The 20,701-nt window shown below is 38.1% G+C and overlaps 1 protein-coding gene and 1 pseudogene across 1 annotated transcript in view; one reads left to right on the top strand and one right to left on the bottom strand.

The window, feature by feature from the left end:
• LOC102288199 (serine/arginine-rich splicing factor 3 pseudogene) overlaps nucleotides 1-2,539 on the bottom strand; it is a 50,479-nt pseudogene extending 47,940 nt beyond the window's left edge.
• A 94-nt stretch (nucleotides 2,540-2,633) lies between these two features.
• METTL14 (methyltransferase 14, N6-adenosine-methyltransferase non-catalytic subunit) overlaps nucleotides 2,634-20,701 on the top strand; it is a 39,009-nt gene continuing 20,941 nt past the window's right edge. The window contains exons 1-5 of the mRNA XM_005898072.3: nucleotides 2,634-2,844; nucleotides 6,822-6,910; nucleotides 7,558-7,645; nucleotides 8,948-9,028; nucleotides 9,364-9,451. Coding sequence (XP_005898134.1) covers nucleotides 2,779-2,844; nucleotides 6,822-6,910; nucleotides 7,558-7,645; nucleotides 8,948-9,028; nucleotides 9,364-9,451 — 412 coding nt within the window. The 5' untranslated portion in view covers nucleotides 2,634-2,778. The remainder of the gene's footprint in view (nucleotides 2,845-6,821; nucleotides 6,911-7,557; nucleotides 7,646-8,947; nucleotides 9,029-9,363; nucleotides 9,452-20,701) is intronic.

Genomic DNA, 20,701 nt, shown 5'->3' with positions numbered 1-20,701 from the left:
AGAGGAGCTTGGTGGGCTGCAGTCCATGGGGTCGCTAAGAGTCGGACACGACTGGGCGACTTCACTTTCACTTTTCACTTTCATGCATTGGAGAAGGAAATGGCAACCCACTCCTGTGTTCTTGCCTGGAGAATCCCAGGGACAGGGGAGCCTGGTGGGCTGCCATCTATGGGGTCGCACAGAGTTGGACACGACTGAAGCGACTTAGCAGCAGCAGCAGCAGCAGTAGCAGTATTGTCTTTTACAGTATAGGGCCCTTGGAAGTCAGCACACTTTTTCAAATAGTGCTGCCACCACTCAAAGGAATTTTAGGACTCCTTTTTTGAAATTGCCTTTCAGAGCTACTTATTGAAAAATTCATGACAATTGGTAGAGTCTAGTACTGGTTATTTCCAGCTAAGACAAATGAAAAGCACAAAAAGGGGATCCCTAGCTTCTGACCTCTAGAACATGAACCAAGACATGTTTTACGATGACCCACCTGTTACTGAGTTTAGCCCCTTTTGGCCTAGCCTGCACCACTTGCTTTCGATCTGGAGGATTTAATACTATTTTCAAAAAGTAAATCCCCTCTTGAAGAATATAGACTTGTTACTAAATATTACTAAGTACTTGCCCAATTTCCAACTAAACATGGAGCCACATGACTTTCTTAGCCTACTTCTGCTAGTACTTTGAATTTGGAATAAGATGATAATATGGTGTATAGTGGTAATAACTTAAGACTTCATCTTTGCTGCCTTCCTATAAAGAGAGGAGAATCATTAGTGAGCCTCCTTCTACAAGCAGTATATCTCAGGGTTATTTCCAGCTAAGACAAATGCACACACTAAAAGCGGGCCCCCTAGCATCTGACCTCTAGAATACAACAAAGACTTGTTTTGCTTTGACCCATCTGTTACCAAGTCTAAGCTCATACTGCTTGCTGCACAAAAGGCCAGTAATCAAGAGGCAAGTAGTTGGGACAAGGAATAATGACTTCCTTTGGAAAGTCAGTTAAGCAAGAAGAGAGTGGGCTCATGCCCCAAAGAACCATCTTGCCTAAGCTGGAACTTAGGCTTTTTTTATAGTAAAAGTGGAGGGAGTCAAACACTTTCTGTTTCCTATCAGCCTCTGGAGGGGGATATATTAATCTCTTTCTCCTGGCAGTGATTCACAGGTGGGTCTGGTCAGGATGTTTCCTATGAGAAGGATTTTAGCTTAATGCACACTCCCTGGAAACCAGGGTTCCCAGAGATGGGCCATTTATGTATAATTTAAGCGTACAGACAGCATCCCTTTAGTGATTAATTTTCCTGGGCTCCAAAATCACTGCAGATGGTGACTGCAGCCATGAAATTAAAAGACACTTACTCCTTGGAAGGAAAGTTATGACCAACCTAGACAGCATGTTAAAAAGCAGACACATTACTTTGCCAACAAAGGTCCGTCTAGTCAAAGCTATGGTTTTTCCAGTGGTCATGTATGGATGTGAGAGTTGGACTATAAAGAAAGCTGAGCCCCAAAGAATGATGCTTTTGAACTGTGGTGTTGGAGAAGACTCTTGAGAGTCCCTTGGACTGCAAGGAGATCCAACCAGTCCATCCTAAAGGAGATCAGTCTTGGATGTTCATTGGAAGGACTGATGTTGAAGCTGAAACTCCAATACTTTGGCCACCTGATGCAAAGAGCTGACTCATTTGAAAAGACCCTGATGCTGGGAAAGATTGAGGGCAGGAGGAGAAGGGGACGACAGAGGATGAGATGGTTGGATGGCATCACCGACTTGATGGGCATGGGTTTGGGTGGACTCCGGGAGTTGGTGATGGACAGGGAGGCCTGGCGTGCTGCGGTTCATGAGGTCCCAAAGAGTCAGACATGACTGAGCGACTGAACTGAACTGAACTGTAATAGAGGACAAAAAAGTCAAAGTGAAAGTGTTAGTCGCTCAGTCCTGTCCAACTCTGCGAGGTTTCTCTGTCCATGGGATTCTCCAGACAAGAAAACTGGAGTGGGTTGCTGTGCCCTCCTCCAGGGGAATCTTCCTGACCCAGGGATCGAACCCGTGTCTCTTATGTCTCCTGCATTGTTGTTCCCTGCCTAAAGGGAAATATAAGTAATAATAAAAATCTCAATAAACACATCCATGGTGGTATGCTTCTAGCTCTGCTTATTCTATCTTCAACTCTGTGAAGTAGGCCCTCTTATCACTCCCACTGTACAAATGAGAAAACTAGAGGCACACAGAGGGTGATTAACTAGCCAAGGTCATTTAGGTAGTAAAGTCCCAGGTTTAAACCCGGCAATCGGACTCGAGTCTGTGCTTTTAGCAAAAAACCTGGTATCCAGCAATTTTTAAAACGCCAGCACCAGCCACTGGGGAGTTACTGGAAAAGTAACAATACAGCCCACAACTCGGAAACAGTGCTAACAGACCTAGGAAGCCTGCAGTCCCAGGAGAGGACAGTGAGAGGGCAGACCACCTGCCCGCACCACTCTGACAGCCCGCGCTCTCGGAAGGGCGGGAACCTTCCGTGACACCCCGGGCGCCGCAGGACATTCATTGGGCCTCTGCTAAATAGCGTCAAATCGCGGGCGTCCAGGGGGAGGCGGGACTTCCGGGCTCCGTGGCGCAAAATTCCGGCCGCGCCGGAAACACCTACTGAGGAGAGGGTTTTGAGTACCCGCCTCCTGAAGCGGCTGGAAAATTTTGTGATCCACAGATTCCGAAGAGAAATTGGAGCAAGGGTTCATCCGCTAATTGCCAGGTTTTCGAGGTAGTGGAAAACAAGTCGGGACATGGACAGCCGCTTGCAGGAGATCCGAGAGCGGCAGAAGTTACGTCGACAGCTTCTCGCGCAGCAGGTCCGCGGCCCAGGGAGGGGTCGCGAATGCGCGTGCGCCGCGTTCCTCGTCCCTTTCTACCCGTTTTTCCGTCTCTTCACCTGCCACCCGGCAGCCCTTTCTGGTCTCGCGACTTTAATCCCAGGACCTCTCTAACCTCTGTACCCCGAATCGTTCCCCTTTCATGCTGTGGTCCTTGGCGGTGGTGCTAAAGCGACCGCCACGCCTGGTCTTCAGCAGCATGTATGGAATGCCCGCCAGGTGCCTGGCATCCTCAGTGATGAGGATACAAAACTTTGGTGTTTGTATGTAAGTTATCGCAGTTCACGCGAGGAAAGGGGACTCGTTAACCCCTCAGTTTCTCTTCACTTTTTAAATAGTCTTTTGTGTCTTGCTTTTCTCGTATCAGCGCCTGATTCATGAGATTGTGGCTTCATTGCGAAATAGGTTTACAGTGTTTTTTTCTGGGATAATATCTAAAGACCGTATTGGAAGTAGCCTGGGTGTAAATTTCAGGTTCTGCATCATGGGTGTTGCAGTCGACTGTGCTGTATACGGTATCCTCGTCATTACCCACAGCTAAATGTTTGAATTCTTTACTCAGTCACAACAAATCTCTCAAAGAGGTAGCATTATCTTCACATAATGAAACACGGGCGCCGGTGGCTAACGAATTTTCCCCCCGAGTCGTTAACCGCTAGGCCAGTCAGTTGAACCCTGGTTTGTCTCTCCAAAGCTTGTCTTCCGCGCTGCTTGCGTGTAAGTTGACACGTGCTGATTAGTAGAGTACACATGCAGAAAATGCAGATGCACACCTTTGCTTAAAGTCAGAGGCTGTGTTTTCCTTTCTACCTCTCGGGTCAGTAACTGATGGAGGAAATGCTCATAAGCTTTAATGAGGAATCTTAATAGTTATTCGAAAATAGTTATTTTTTTTTTTCTGTAATGAATCTTGGTTTTGCTAAATGAAAGTCAAATACATAGCTTCTTTTATGACACGATGAAAAGATTTATGGTATAGTGTTTAAAATGTCGGTGTCTAGGGACTTCTCTGTTGGTCCAGTGGTTAGGACTCTGTGATTTCATGGCTGTGGCCTGAGTTCAGTCCCTGGTCTGGGAACTAAGATCCCTTAAGCCCCGTGGTGTAAGCCAAAAAAAAAAAAAGTGGGTGTTTGGAATTAGATCTCTTTCTGTGCCTCTGACATTATGATTTTTTGACACATCATATATCTTTTTCAAGCTTTCTTTATCCCAGTTGCTTTTATCATGTTATGTTTGAAAATGTCCAGTGGCTCTTTATTACAACCAAGTAAGATTTTTACACTTAAGTTTTGAATTCAGACCTATATTTGATTCAAGATACATACATAAACAATTATTTCTTGAATATTTTACTATGTACCAGGAACTCTTGTAGATGTTGGTACGTCCACTATGAATAATAGGTTATCCTACCTTTAGAGAACTTACACAGTGTACAGCATTTAATAATGGCCGCCATTTATTAAGTCCGTTGTATGTGTCAAGGGATTTGACAAACTTTTACGTATGTTATTTTATCATACAAGTCAGATGCTATCTGGATCTTATAGGTGAAGAAAATAAAGCTCAAAGAATTTACCTTACATGCTGAAGATGACAAAACTTAAGTTTGCCAGCTTCAGTCTTAGGCCTTTCTGTGCTCTTTCCAGTACACCTTCTAAGCATCTAAAATAACTGGTTAGAAGCCATTCCACCTGGGTGAGGATGGCCAATATAATCAATGGTAGATTTCCACTTTACTAGAAGCCTTTTTTTCACTTACTATGTGAACAAGATAGACCAGTTGCTCTCCAGAAAGTTATTTGTGTAATATAGACTTTGTAATTTTTAAGAAGCGTCTTTTCTTTCTGATTTCTTTCTATCCTTTATGGCACAGCCCAGGGCAGAACTTGGTCTGGAACTCCCTGGTTTAAGGCTTTTCTCACTCTGTGCGTCCATTGTCCTGACTGAATGTTGAGGCCACTGCTGTACATCACTAACTCATACAATTCCAGTTGGGTTAATCTTCTTCCTTAACTTTGTTTCTTAACCAAAGTTAGTTTTTAATAAGTTTTTGTTGATTCATGAACTTCAAAGTAGAGCACAACTCAACGTATATAATTTGCTTGATTTGCTTTTGGCTGAAGATATCAGATGCAGTGTATAGGCACACACCATGAGTGTGGCCGTTGATGCTGCCACCAGTAATTCACACCTGCTCTTTAACTTGGAGCTTTGTTTTTAAAAGTTAGTATACTTTCAAAGGATACCAAATTGTCATAATTATTCAAATAATATATTTAGTGCTACCACAGTGGAAATGGCAACCCACTCCAGTATTCTTGCTTGGAAAATTCCATGGACAGAGTAGCCTGGTGGGCTGCAGTCAAGGGGGAATCACAAAGAATTGGACACAACTGAGCGCACACAAATACACACCCACAATGGAAAGTCTGTTTAATTACTCCAGTCATTCCACAATTAAAAAAAAAAGTTGGAACACAAGAAAACGATTATGTAAGCACAATTTGATTTAAAACGTTTGTCTTATAAAACATCGTATTCTAATTTAGGCCTTGGCAAGAAATCTCATTGGTTTATTCACATATTTATTGAGCATCTATTATAAGTCAGACTTTATTCAGACTTTATAATAGCTCCTGAACATTAGATATTAACAGGACAGAGTTCTTCCTCAATGAGCTAACAATTCAGTGGGGGGAGAAGTAGACAAAAGTGAACATAAAATAATTGAGGTGTACAAATATAAAATAAAATAGGGAATAAACAAAAGTAAAACAAAATTAGTTTGTATTTTGATCTGAATGAGAACTATGATCTGAATAAGCAAATGAGGTAAGAGAAAAATGGAAGGAGACTACCTATTTTCTCTCTAGTGTTCATGGAAGAACTCGCTGAGAAAGTGACTTGTATTTATCTGAGAACTGAAGGGAGTGGAGTCAGTCACTTTCATGGGAAGAAGGTTAAAAGGCATTTCCCCTATAGGAAGTAGATGTGTTTTCCGATGAAACAGAGTAGGGGTCAGGAAAATTTTATGGTAGAGTTAAAATATCAGAACAGTTAATATATTGGACGAGATTTATCATTGGAGAAATCTTAGGGGAGTCATGGAACAGTCTAAAGAGGCAGTGGGAATTAATATAATTGTGTAATAAAAACTGTTTAATAAAGGCTGGGCTCTAGTATGCTTTCTCACCTTTTTGAGCTCAAGGGACTATCTAATGCAGACTTCTTCATGCTCTTCTTGTGCTTAAAAATATTAAGTGATTCCTCATGGCCTATAAATTGCTTTCTATACCTTTGGTTTGGTTTTTAAGTTTTCCATGAATTGATGCCACAGTTTGTAGCCAGACTTATCTCAACTAGTTATTTGTTTACATTTGTATTTTGCAAAATTTCCGCAACTGCCAGCCATAATTTGCATAACTATTTTTCAGGTATTTGGAAAGTTTAGTATTGTGCCTGTAATCATTATATAAAGACTTGGCTTGAATAAAACCAATTTATTACAGTATGGGATAAATAAGGTATAACACATGAAGTATATGTACTGTATAAAATAAATAAGGTATGGTACACAGATGGATGAAAAGTGTTTAACATAATGCCTATCAAACTATAAACACTATTAGCTGCTTTTTTTTTTTTTTGGTTACTACTGCTAAATCATATTTTATTATTTACTTTAAAAGAAGATTGGCTCAAGTTAATTGTTTTGATTTCAGTATAACTTAAAGCATAAAATACTTTTCAGCTGTTGAAATCATTCTTAAATAATGTGGTTTTGTTTCAAGGTACTTTCTGTTTTTCCTGGAAGGTAAATAGTCCATTTGCTTGCTACGGTAGTTAGGCATTATTATTTTTTTTTAATATTTGATATATTAAATGCTGCTGCAAATGGCTAGAAAGGATGCTTAGCGTGTTGTGTTCTAATGTTGAGTTTTGCGTTTTCTCAGTTGGGAGCTGAAAGTGCCGACAGCATCGGTGCTGTGTTAAATAGCAAAGATGAGCAGAGAGAAATTGCTGAAACAAGAGAAACTTGCAGGTCAGTAGAATAATGGCTTTTTATAAATGATATGTTAATATTTGCAAAAGGATCATTGCTTTAATAAACAATAATCTTAGGTATCAAGTATGTTGTTATGATAAGCATCAGCATACCAATTTGGAAAACATTGATTTTTATGGTCTATGAATTATGAAATGCTTATTTTCTGAATATAAGTAAGTTCTCATTTATGAACTAGTTAGAAAATGGAGTATTAGACTGAGAATTAGCTTATGTACTATATATAATTTTATTTTAAAAATCTTTATTTTAGAAAAAGTACTTTACCCTAAAAGTGGTATTCATTTGATAGTTTATAAAGCATTTAGAATTTTTCAGTATTGTAGTTACCAATTAGAATATCAGTTTCACTCAAGACAGATTAGAATGATATGTAGAAATTTCTTTTTGCCATACATACCTTATAAAAACTTATTTTCTCATTTGGTTGCTTTCTCAAAAATAAAGTACAGAGTTATTTATCAGGTTATGATACTTTTAAAATTTATAAACCGAGTGAATGGATACTGTTTAGTTAGGAAAAATTTGCCTTATTCTGTCTCTGTAAAACTGTTCTTTAATATTAATGAATACATGTATACATCTTATGTATTTGTGAGTGATATTTCAGTTTTAATTTTCAGGGCTTCCTATGATACCTCTGCTCCAAATGCAAAACGTAAGTATCAGGATGAAGGAGAGACAGATGAAGACAAGATGGAAGAATATAAGGCAAGTAGAGAATGGGACAATGTTTTGGTCAAGAAAAAAATAAGTCCTTACAATCTGTAGAGTCTTATCTAGGAAAACAAATTTGACAAAAGTTGAATTTTGACAAAATACTGAATAATGTCATTAGCATATATGTGACCATTTATATCAGTTTACTCATTTTAATAGAAGAGGTACGTGGATTAAATCAGGTGATGTATATAAAGCACTAAGCGTAATGCCTAGTAAGCTCTAGGCAACAACATTCTTAAATAAGAGCAAGGAGTTAAATGTACCAGAAACGTTGGATAATTGGATCAGTTTTCAGGAGGCTACAGTACTATCTTTTATGAGTTGTGTTGTTCCATCTTAACAATATAAGGTAGTGCAATAAAATATTTTGAGAATTCATGGGCTAGATAGCAGTGTAGAAGCATTTCTAACAGAGGCCCAAGAGAAAAAACTCAACTTCTGAACTTGTAGTTGCATTATTTAGGTGAAAAAAAAGTCAAGGGCAAATAACCTATCTCCATTTTTTCAAATTAATTGTTATACAGTTATATTTAACAGAAGAGAATAGTTGCAGTAAATCTCTTAAGTATAATTACCTAATTTCATAAAAACTATGTTGTGTGTTAGGCTTCCCTGGTGGCTTAGTGGTAAAGAATGTGCCTGCCAGTGCAGGAGACATAAGAGATGTGGGTTCAATCCCTAGGTTTCAAAGATCCCTTGGAGGGGGAAATGGCAACCCACTCCAGTATTGCCTAGGAAATTCCATGGACAGAGGGGCCTGGCAGGCTACAGTCCATGCGGTTGCAAAGAGTTGGACACAACTTAGCAAAACAATATTGTGTGTTGGTTGCATTTGATATATCCTAATATATAACTTAAATATGTTAAATATGTTGTGATTATGTTAGATTAAAGCATGTACAGTTCCTCCTATTTTAACATTTTTGACCTATAAAATAGCGATTTCTTTTGGTTTGCTCTAGTAGAAGTAAAATTGCCCCATTGGTGGACCTATCTTTCATGATTTAAGCTAAATTCTAATAATTTAAAGTTTTATATCTAAGGTAAATCTAGATGACTTAGTCAATAAAATTAGTAGTTATAGACAGTTATTATTGAGAATGAAAAGGAAATTTTTATTATAAACAAAGCTAATGATGAGAAAGCAAAGACTTCACTGTTTGACTTTAATGGTAATTTGAAAAATTTATGTCTTAGGGAAATAAAATATTTATGAGTGTTAATACTTACAATATAATACATAGGATTCCTCTTATACATAAAATATCTACTTAATCTTTCTTTTTTAAGGATGAATTAGAAATGCAACAGGAGGAAGAAAATTTGCCATATGAAGAAGAGATTTATAAAGATTCTAGTACTTTTCTTAAGGTAAATAATTTTCAAATCTTTAACTTTTCATGTTTCAGCTTTGTGCCTGAAAAGATTTGAAATACTTATGTTTAAGATTTTTTTTCAGTTATTGAAGGATCATTATTATTATAAAATATTTAAAATTATTCATGAAATGTTCTTCTGATGCTTGGCTATTAATATCTGCAGATAACTGAATTATAAACTATCATTTTAGTAATGATGTTTTTTATTTTTTAAATTTATCAGTTAGCTGATATTTTGCTTGGCCTCATAATAAAATATAAAGCTCCGAGTTAATGTATCTGCCACCAGAGTGAAAGCTATTAATTTAATTTTGACTTTTTCTTTAGGGAACACAGAGTTTAAATCCCCATAATGATTACTGCCAACATTTTGTAGACACTGGACATAGACCCCAGAATTTCATCAGGGATGTAGGTATGTCTGATTTGCTGGGGATATGCGATTGCTGGCTGCCGGTTACGTGCATGTAATTTATCCATTTTGTGGTTTATTTCTAACAAAATTACTTTTTCCTGACTTGGCTTCCCCTTTCCATTCATAGTACTTCTTGTACACGCTCTTTTTCCATCAAGCAGTGTTGATTTTTTCCTTCTTCCTTCCTTTCCTTCATTTTGTTTCTGTGATTATCCCTCTTTTTTATTTTGCCTTTATTTATTCCTTCTTTGATGCTCTTCCTTTCTTTAGGTAAATCTGATTTTTTGACCTATGTCATTTTCCTTTCCTCTAAGAATTTTTTTTAACATTTCTTGCAAGATAGGCCTACTAACAACAAATTCCCTGTTTTTGTTTCTCTGAGAAAGTCTTTATTTCTCCTTTACTTTTGAAAGATTAATTTTGTAAAGTATGGAATTCTGGATTGGTGTTTTCTTTCTTCCAGTACTTTAAATATTTTACTTCACTCTCTTTTTGCTTGTTTTTTTCTGAGAAGTTGGATATAATTCTTAACTTTGTTCCATAGTAGTTTTTTTTTTTAGTTCCTTTTAGGACTTTTATTTTATAGCTTGAAAATGATATGCGTAGGTATAGTTGAGTTTTTCTTTTTTCTTTTTTTTGGTATGTATCCTGTTTGGTACTCTCTGAGCTTCCTATATCTGGGGTTTGATGTCTGACATTAATTTGTGAAATGTTTAGTCGTTATTTTATTTGTTTATTTTTGATTTCTTCAGATCTTGGTTGTGGCACGTGAGCTCACTGTTGTGGCTCAGTAGTGTGGCACATGGACTTAGTTGTCCTGCCGCATGTGGGGTCTTAGTTCCCCAATCAGGGATCGAACCGTCATCCCCTGAATTGCAAGGTGGACTCTTAACAACTGGACCACCAGGGAAGTCCCCTCAGTTATTATTGATTCAGATATATCTTCTGTTCCTGTGGTTTTTTCTTCTGATATTTCCATTACACCTTTTGTAGTTATCTCATGTTCCTTGGATAGTCTTTTTTTCCCCCCAATTTTTGTTCCTTTTACTTTTCAGTTTTTGAGATTTCTCTTGAGATATCCTCAAGCTCAGATTCTTTCCTCAGCTGTGTTCAGTCTATCAGTATGCTCATCAGAGGCAGTATCCCTGCAGTTTTGAAAATAGCTTGATTAAGATAATTCATGTACTATACAATTCACCCATTTAAAGAATATAATTTAATTTTTTAAAGTATCTACAGGTTTGTGCAGCCATCACCACCATCTAATTTTAGACCTTTTTTTTTTTAAATTGAGGTATAGTTGACTTACAATATTATATAAGTTTTAGATGTACAAATAGTGGTTCACAATTTTTAAAGTTTATACTTCATTTATGGTTAATGTAAAATATTGGCTATATTCTCTCTGCTGAACATTATGCTTGTAACTTATTTATTGTATAGAGAGAAATTTGTATTTCTTAGTCCCCTCCCCAATTTTGCTCTGCCTCTTCTATCCCCACTGGTACCACTAATTTGTTTTCTGAATCTGTTTCTTTTTGTTACATTCACTAGGTTGCTCTTTATTTTTTCAGATTTCACATGGTATCTGTCTTTCTGACTTATTTCACCAAGCATATTATCCTCCATGTTGTTGCAAACGGTGAAAAAAAACAAACAAGCACTTTTTTATGGCTGACTAGTACTCCAGTGCATATGTATATGTACCACATCTTCCTTATCCTTTCATATGTTGATGTGCACTTAGGCTGCTTCCATATCTTGGCTATTGTAAATAATGCTGCTAAGAACATTGATGCATGTGTATTTTTGAATTAGTATTTTTGTTTTCTTAAGATACATACCCAGGAGTGGAATTTCTATATTCATATAGTTACTTCTATTTTTAGTTTTTTGAGAAAACAGTATGATAGTTCTGTACTGTTTTCCACAGTTGCTGCAACCAATTTACATTCCTACCAACAATATTACACATCCTCAGAACATTTTTATCTCCCCTAAAGAAACTCAGTACTCAGTCATTAGCAGTCAGCTCCCATTCCTTCGTTGTGGTTTTGATCTGCATTTCCCTACTGACTAACGATATTAAAAATCTTTTTCTATGCTTATTTTCCATTTAAATATCTATTTTGGAGAAATGTCTAAAAGCTTTTTTTTTGGTATTTGACTTTTATTGTAAGAGTTCTTTATATATTCTCAGTGTAAGTCCTTTATCAGATGTATGATTTGCAAATATTTTCTCCCGTTCTGTGGGTTGTCTTTTCACTTCTTTGATAGTGCCATTTACCACACAAAAATTTTATTTTGATGTAATCCAATATACTTTTTCTTTTTTTGCTTGTAAGCAACAAAGAAACTGATTTTAATGTTTTCATGGTCACAATTTAGATGTAGCACAAAAAGTAATAATAATAATGGTGAGATGGGCCAGTTACAGAATGACGAAAATGCACACACTTAAAGAGGCACTTAAAATATCAGTAGTACATATATAAATACATACACTTTTATGAGCTACCTAAAATAGTGATTCTCATAGAAGAGAACACAGCAGTGGTTGTCAGAGGCTGGAGAGAGAGGAAAATGAGAAGTTGTTGTGCAGTTGGCATAAAGTTTCTGCTATGCAAGATAAATTAATTCTGTAGATCTTGTTGTTCAGTTGCTCAGTCATGTCTGACTCTATGACCCCATGGACCACACCATGCAAGGCTTCCCTGTCCTTCACTGTCTCCTGGAATGTGCTCAAACTCATGTCCATCGACTTGGTGATGCCATCCAGCTATCTCAAGCTCTGCCTCCCCTTTCTCCTCCTGCCGTCAATCTTTCCCAGCATCACTTTTCCACTGAGTTGGCTCTTTTCATCAGGTGGCCAGAGTATTAAGAGGTTCAGCTTTAGCATCAGTCCTTCCAATGAATATTCAGGGTTAATTTCCTTTAGGATTGACTGGTTTGATCTCTTTGCTCTCCAAGGGATCTCAAGAGTCTTTTTCATCACCACATTTCAGAAGCATCAATTCTTCAGTGCTCAGCCTTTAATAGTGGAACTCTCATAGCCCTGTGTGACTACTGGAAAAACCATAACTTTGACTATACGGACCTTTGTCAGCAAAGTGGTAGCTCTGCTTTTTAATACACTGTCTAGGTTTGTAATAGCTTATAGCCCAGGAAATAAAGTCTATCACTGTTTCCATTTTTTTCCCCTATCTATTTGCCATGAAGTGATGGGACCAGATGCCATTATCATAGCTTTTTGAATGTTGAGTTTTAAGTCAGCTTTTTCACTCTCCTCTTTCGCCTTCTTTAAGAGACTCTGGTTCCTCTTTGCTTTCTGCTGTTGGAGTGGTGTCATCTGCATATCTGAGGTTATTGATATTTTTCCTGCAATCTTGATTTCAGCTTGTGATTCAACCAGCTCTTCACTTCACATGATGTACTCTGCATATAAGTTAAATAAGCAGGGTGACAATATACAGCCTTGACGAACTCTTTGCAATTTGGAACCAGTCTGTTGTGCCATGTCCTGTTCTAAATGTTGCTTCTTGACCTGTATACAGGTTTCTCAGGAGGCAGGTAAGGTGGTCTGGTAGTTTCTTGTGATGCACAGTTGAAGGCTTTAGTGTAGTCAATAATGCAGATGTTTTTCTGAAATTCCCTTGCTTTTTCTATGATCCAAAGGATGTTGGCAATGTGATTTCTGGTTCCTGTGCCTTTCCTAAATACAGCTTGTACATTGAGAAATCTGGAAGTTCTCAATTTGTGTACTACTGAAGCCTAGCTTGAAGGATTTTGAGTATTACCTTGCTAGTATGTGAAATGAGTGAATTGTGTGGTAGTTTGAACATTCTTTGGCATTGCCTTTCTTTGGGATTGGAATGAAAACTGATCTTTTCTAGTCCTGTGGCCACTCCTGAGTTTTCCAAATTTGCTGGCATATCGTCTTTTAGAATTTGAAATAGCTCAGCTGGAATTCCATCACCTCCACTAGCTTTGTTTATATTACTACTTCCTAAGGAAGAAGCACAAACTGGAATCAAGATTGCCGGGAGAAATCTCAATAACCTCAGATATGCAGATGACACCACCTTATGGCAGAAAGTGAAGAGGAACTAAAAAGCCTCTTTTTTTTATTTTATTTTATTTTTAAACTTTACATAATTGTATTAGTTTTGCCAAATATTTAAAAAGCCTCTTGATGAAAGTGAGAGGAGAGTGAAAAAGTTTGGCTTAAAGCTCAACATTCAGAAAACGAAGATCATGGCATCTGGTCCCATCACTTCATGGGAAATAGATGGGGAAACAGTGGAAACAGTTGCTGACTTTATTTTTTGGGCTCCAAAATCACTGCAGATGGTAACTGAAGCCATGAAATTAAAAGACGCTTACTCCTTGGAAGGAAAGTTATGACCAAACTAGATAACATATTCAAAAGCAGAGACATTACTTTGCCAACAAAGGTCCGTCTAGTCAAGGCTATGGTTTTTCCAGTGGTCATATATGGATGTGAGAGTTGGACTATGAAGAAAGCTGAGCGCCGAAGAATTGATGCTTTTGAACTGTGGTGTTGGAGAAGACTCTTGAGAGTCCCTTGGACTGCAAGGAGATCCAACCAGTCCATTCTGAAGGAGATCAGTCCTGGGTGTTCTTTGCAAGGACTGATGTTGAAGCTGAAACTCCAATACTTTGGCCACCTCATGCAAAGAGTTGACTCATTGGAAAAGACTGATGCTGGGAGGGATTGGGGGCAGGAGGAGAAGGGGACAACAGAGGATGAGATGGCTGGATGGCATCACTGACTTGATGGACGTGAGTCTGAGTGAACTCCAGGAGTTGGTGATGGACAGGGAGGCCTGGTGTGCTGCAATTCATGGGGTCATAAAGAGTTGGACATGACTAAGCGACTGAACTGAATTGAAGGCTCACTTGACTTCATACTCCAGGAGGTCTGGCTTTAGGTGAGAGATCACACCATCATGGTTACCCGGGTCATTAAGACCTTTTTTGTAAAGTTCTTCAGTGTATTTTTACCATTTCCTTTTATATCTCTTCTGCTTATGTTCCATACCGTTTATGTTCTTTATTGTGCCCATCTTTGCATGAAATGTTCCCTTTGTATCTCTGATTTTCTTGAAGAGATCTCTAGTCTTTCCCATTCTGTTGTTTTCCTCTATTTCTTTGCATTGATCACTTAGGAATGCTTTCTTATCTCTCCTTGCTATTCTTTGGGACTCTGCATTCAAATGGATACATCTTTCCTTTTCTCCTTTGCCTTTCACGTCTCTTCTTTTCTCGGCTAGTTATAAAGCCTCCTCAGACAATCATTTTTCCTTGTTGTATTTCTTTTTCTTTGGGATGATTTTAGTCACTACCTCCTATACAGTGTTATGAACCCCATCCATAGTTCTTCAGGCACACTCTTATCAGATCTAATTCCTTGAATCTATTTGTCACTTCCACTGTATAATCATAATGGATTTGATTTGGGTCATACCTGAATGGTCTAGTGGTTTTCCTTACTTTCTTCAGTTTAAGTCTGAATTTTGCAATAAGGAGTTCATGATCTGAGCCATAGTCAGCTCCTGGTCTTATTTTTGCTCACTGTATAGAGCTTCTCCATCTTTGGCTGCAAAGAGCTTCTCCATCTTTTCCATATGGTGATGTCCATGTGTAGAGTTGTCTCTTGTGATGTTGGAAGAGGGTGTTTGTTAGGACCAGTGTGTTCTCTTGGCAAAAGTCTGTTAGTCTTTGCCCTGCTTCATTTTGTACTCCAAGGCCAGACTTGCCTGTTATTCCAGTTATCTCTTGACTTCCTACTTTGCATTCCAGGCCCCTGTGATGAAAAGATTCTATAGATGTGCTGTATAGCAAATTGTTTATACTCAGCAATACTGCTGACCATAGTCAACAATACTTCAAAAAATTTAAGAGGGTATATTTTATCTTACTTAAAGATACTTGTTGGGTTGCCAAGTTGCGTCTGACTTTTTGACCCCACGGACTGCATCATGCCAGGCTTCGCTGTCCCTTACCATCTCCCAGAGTTTGCCCAAGTCATGTGCGTTGAATTAGTGACTCCATCCAACCATCATCCTCTGTTGCCCTCTTCTCCTGCTTTCAATCTCTCCCAGCATCAGGGTCTTTTCTAATAAGTCATCTCTTTGCATCAGGTCACCAAAGGATTGGAACTACAGCTTTAGCATCAGTCCTTCCAAAGAGTTTTCATGGTTGATTTCCTTTAAGATTTGATTTGGTTTGATCTCCTTGCTTTCCAAGGGACTCTCAAGAGTCTTCTCCAGCACCAATTCAAAAGCATCACTTCTTTGGTGCTCAGACTTCTATATGGTCTGACTTTCACATTTGTACATGACTACTGGAAAGATCATAGCTTTGATTGACTATATGGACCTTTGTTGGCCAAGTGATGTCTTTGCTTTTTAACACACTGTCTAGATTTGTCGTAGCTTTCCTGCTAAGAAGCCGTCATCTTCCTTTCCTGCCAAGAAGCAGTTGTCTTCTAATTTTATGGCTGCAGTCACCATCCGTGGTCATTTTAAAGCCCAAGAAGAGAAAATTTGTCACTGCTTTCCCCTTTTCCCCATCTCTTTGCCCTGAAGTGATGAGAATGGATGCCATAATCTTGGTTTTTTTAATATTAAGTTAGCTTTTTCACTCTCCTCTTTCACTCTCATCAAGAGGCTCTTTAGTTCCTCCTTATGCTCTGCCATTAGAGTGGTATCATCTGCATATCTGAAGTTGTTGATATATCTCCTGGTCATCTTGATTCCAGCTTGTAACTCATCTGGCCTAGTATTTCCAATGATGTACTTTGTATATAAGTTAAATAAACAAGGTTGACAATACCAGCCTTGTCCTACTCCTTTCTCAATCCTGAACCAGTCAGTTGTTCCCTGTAGGGCTCTAACTGTTGCTTCTTGACCTGCATACAGGTTTCTCAGGAGACAGATAATATGGTCTGATATTCTCATCTCTTTAGTCTTCCACAGTTTTTTATGATCCACACAGTCAAAGGCTTTAGCGTATTCAGTGAAACAGAGATAGATGTTTTTCTCGAATTCCCTTGCTTGGTCTGTGATCTGGTGAAGGTTGGCAATGTGATCTCTGGTTCCACTGCCTTTTCTGAATGCAGCTTGCTTTAACTTCTGGAAGTTCTTGGTTCATGTAATGCTGAAGCCTGCCTTGGAGGATTTTGAACATAACCTTAGTAGCATGGGAGTTGAGTGCAGTTGTCCATTGGTTTAAACATTCTTTAGTACTGTCCTTCTTGGGAGTTGGAATGAGGATTGACCTTTTCTAGTCCTGTGATCACTGCTAGATTTTCCAAATTTGCTGACTTATTGAGTGCAGAGCTATAATAGCATCATCTTTTAGGATTTTAAATATCTCTGCTGAAAATTTCATCACCTCCACTAGCTTTTTGGCAGCAGTGCTTCCTAAGACCCACGTGACTTCACACTCCAGGATGTCTGACTCTGAATGAGAGACTACACCATCGTGGTTAGCCAGGTCATTAAGATCTTTTTTGTTCAATTCTTCTGTGTATTTTTTCCATCTTGATCTCTTCTGCTTCAATTAGGTCTTTACTGTTTCTGTCCTTTATTGTGTCCATCTTTGGATGAAATGTTCCTTTGATATTTCCAATCTTCTTGAAGAGATCTCTAGCCTTATGCTTTCTGTTGTTTTCCTCTGTTTCTTTGTACTGTTCATTGAAGAAGACCTTCTGGTCTCTTGCTATTTTCTGAAACTCTGCATTTATTTGGGTGAACCTTTCCATTTCACCCTTTCTTTTTTCTTCTCTTCTTTCCTCAGCTATTTGTAAAGCCTCCTCAGGCAACTGCCTGCCTTCTTGCATTTTTTTTCATTGGGATGGTGTTGTTTGCTGCCTCCTGTACAGTATTACAGACCCCTGTCCATAGTTCTTCAGGCATTCTGTTCACTGGATTTAATACCACTTTCTTTAGTTCAGGCTTGAATTTTGTTATGAGGAGCTGATGATCTGAGCCACAGTCAGCTCCAGGTCTTGTTTTTTTGACTCTATACAGCTTCTCCATCTTCAGCTATGAAGAATGTAATCAATCTGATTTCAGTATTGACCATTCGGTGATGTCCATGTGTAAAGTCATCTCTTGTGTTGTTTTGAAAGGGTGTTTGGTATGACAAGAGTATTCTCTTGGCAAAATTCTGTCAGCCATTGCCCTGCTTCATTTTATACTCCAAGGCCAAACTTGTCTGTTATTTCAGGTATCTCTTGAGTTCCTACTTTGCATTCCAGTCCCTTATGATGAATCAGTTCAGTTCAGTCACTCAGTCATGTCTAACTCTTTATGATCCCATGAACTGCAGCATGCAGTTCCGTGCCATCACCAACTCCCAGAGTTCACTCAAATTCTTGTCCATTGAGTCAGTGATGCCATCCAACCATCTCATCCTCTGTTGTCCCCTTTTTCTCCTGCCTTCAATCTTTCCCAGCATCAGGTTCTTTTCCAGTGAGTCAGGTCTTCGAATCAGGTAGCTTCCAGTACTTCGAATCAAGTATTGGAGTTTCAGCTTCAGCATCAATCCTTCCAATGAATATTCAGGACTGATTTCCTTTAGGATGGACTGGTTGGATCTCCTTGCAGTCCAAGGGACTCTCAAGAGTCTTCTTCAATACCACAGTTCAATAGCATCAATTCTTCGGCACTTGGCTTTCTTTATGATGAATAGGACATCCTTTTTTTGGTGTTCTAGGAAGTCTTCTAGGTCTTCATAGAACTGATCAGCTTCTTCAGTATTGGTGGTGGGGGCATAGACTTGAATTACTGTGATGTAGAGTAGTTTGCCTTGAAAATGAACTGAAATCATTGTGTCATTTTTAAGGTTGCACCCAAGTACTGCATTTCAGACTCTTTTGTTGATTATAAGGGCTACTCCATTTCTTCTGAGGGATTCTTTTATTTTTTTTTATTTTTTTATTGAAGGATAATTGCTTCACAGAACTTTGTTGTTTTCTATCAAACCTCAACATAAATCAGCCATTAGGTACACACATGTCCCCTCCCTTTTAAAATTCCCTCCCATCTCCCTCCCCATCCCACCCCTCTAGGTTGATACAGAGCCCCTGTTTGAGTTTTCTGAGACATACAGCAAATTCCGTTGGCTGTCTATTTTCTATATGGTAATGTAAGTTTCCATGTTACTCTTTCCATACATCTCACCCTCTCCTCCCCTCTCCCCATGTCCATAAAACTTCTCTGTCTGTTTTTGCATTGCTGCCCTATAAATAAATTCTTCAGTACCATTTTTCCAGATTCTGTATATATGTGTTAGAATACTATATTTATCTTTCTCTTTCTGGCTCACTTCACTCTGTATAATAGGGTCTGCATTCATCCATCTCATCAGAACTGACTCAAATGCATTCCTTTTTATGGCTGAGTATATGTAGCACAAAGTCTTTATCCATTCATCTGTCAATGGACATCTAGGTTGCTTCCCTTAGGGATTCTTGTCCACAGTAATAGGTCCAATGATTATCTGAATTAATTTCACCCATTCCTAATCATTTTATTTCATGGATTCCTAAGATGTTGATGTTTACTCTTGCCGTGTCCTGCTTGACCATGTCCAGTTTACCTTGATTCATGAATCTAACATTCCAGGTTCCTATGCAATGCTATCCTTTAAAACACCCGATTTTACTTACATCACCAGACCCATCCACAACTGAGTGTTTCCGCTTTGGCCCAGCCGCTTCATTATTTCTGGAGCTATTAGTAGTTGTACTCTGCTCTTCCCCAGTAGCATATTGGACACCTTCCAGCCTGAGCAGCTCATCTTTCAGTGTCTTTTTGCCTTTTCATACAGTTCATGGAGTTCTCAAGGCTTGTATACTGGAGTGGTTTGCCATTCTCTCCTCCAGTGGATCACGTTTAGTCAGAACCCTCCACTGTGACTCATCTGTCTTGGGTGGCCCTTCACAGCATGGCTCATAGCTTCATTGAGTTATACAAGCCCGTTGGCCATGACAAGGCAGTGATCCATGAAGGGGTCTTACTGCACATACACACCAAAACCAGAGGAACACAAAGAAACTTCTGAAGGTTATTAATATGTATTACCTTGATTGTGGTTATGGTTTCACAGCTATATGCATATGTTAAACCTCATCAGATTGTATCCATTAAATGTAAGTTTAATGTATAAGGTTTTTGTTTATCAATTATACTTCAATAAAGCTTTTTTTTTTTAAGGTTATAAGTAATATAGCCAAATTTCATTATTGGCCTTTCTGCTTTAAGACGTTTATTTCTCTGAGGCAAAGAAAATGTACTTAGGAAACTATTATGGATTGAGAAAAAGTTGTACCTCTGTTTTGTAGATGATTGAGAGCTGACTCTACAGTGATTGAAACCCAAATATAATAAAATCTTAAAACTTGTTTCATTTGAAATTTGATCTGTAACCACTGAATAAGGACGCTTTACAAAATCTTTCATTTTTTTTAATCTTTGATATTAGGGTTGTGAGATGGACTTTTGGTTTTTAACTTAAGATGATTATGATTCTTGTAAGGAAGCAGGATAAAGTAAAATAAGATCTTTTATGAATGTTTGATATTCAAAGCCCTGCTTACCCCTACAGTTGTTTAAACAGGCATTATGCTATTTTACCTAAAATCTCTTCTGAGGTTCAAAGATTTAAATATTTTTGAGGACATGGAAACAATGAGGCTCCTGCTTTTAACCTTTCTGGGACTTGGAGGTGTTTTTGAAGATCCTAAGCTTGAAAATATATATGAGGATTTGGTTTATAATATGTGGAGATGTGAGATCTTTAAAACTATAAATACTGATATAGGATATGTTCTTAGAGAAAATGTCTTGGAGTTGGTAGTACAATTTAGATGAGTAATCAGAGTGAGTGAAGTGAGAGCTGATCAACTAACAGGGACTCATTATCTTCCTGCCTTGATTTGTCCTGGGATTGTGTCCGTAATTTAAGCCATTTAAGATCGTCAGTAGTAAGGATAAGAAATCTTCATTTTCTTTACTTTGACTGTCAAACTAAGGGAAAACTGAACAGTCACTAGATCTTTGGGAGAGTTGTTTTTTTGCTTTTTGTTTTTTTAGTAAAAATAAAAGGAAAAAAGCATGAATAAAAAAAAATTTCTTTTCCTGAGAACAGAATGTCTAAACTTGATATTTTAAGCAGATTATTTAATATAATAAGTTTGAAAAATTAAATGGTTAATTG

The sequence above is a fragment of the Bos mutus genome, chromosome 6 (assembly GCF_027580195.1).
Source record: "Bos mutus isolate GX-2022 chromosome 6, NWIPB_WYAK_1.1, whole genome shotgun sequence".
NCBI classification, from domain to species: Eukaryota; Metazoa; Chordata; class Mammalia; order Artiodactyla; family Bovidae; genus Bos; species Bos mutus.
Note: the sequence above shows the minus strand (reverse complement) of the source record. Positions and strands in the feature narration are given on the sequence as shown.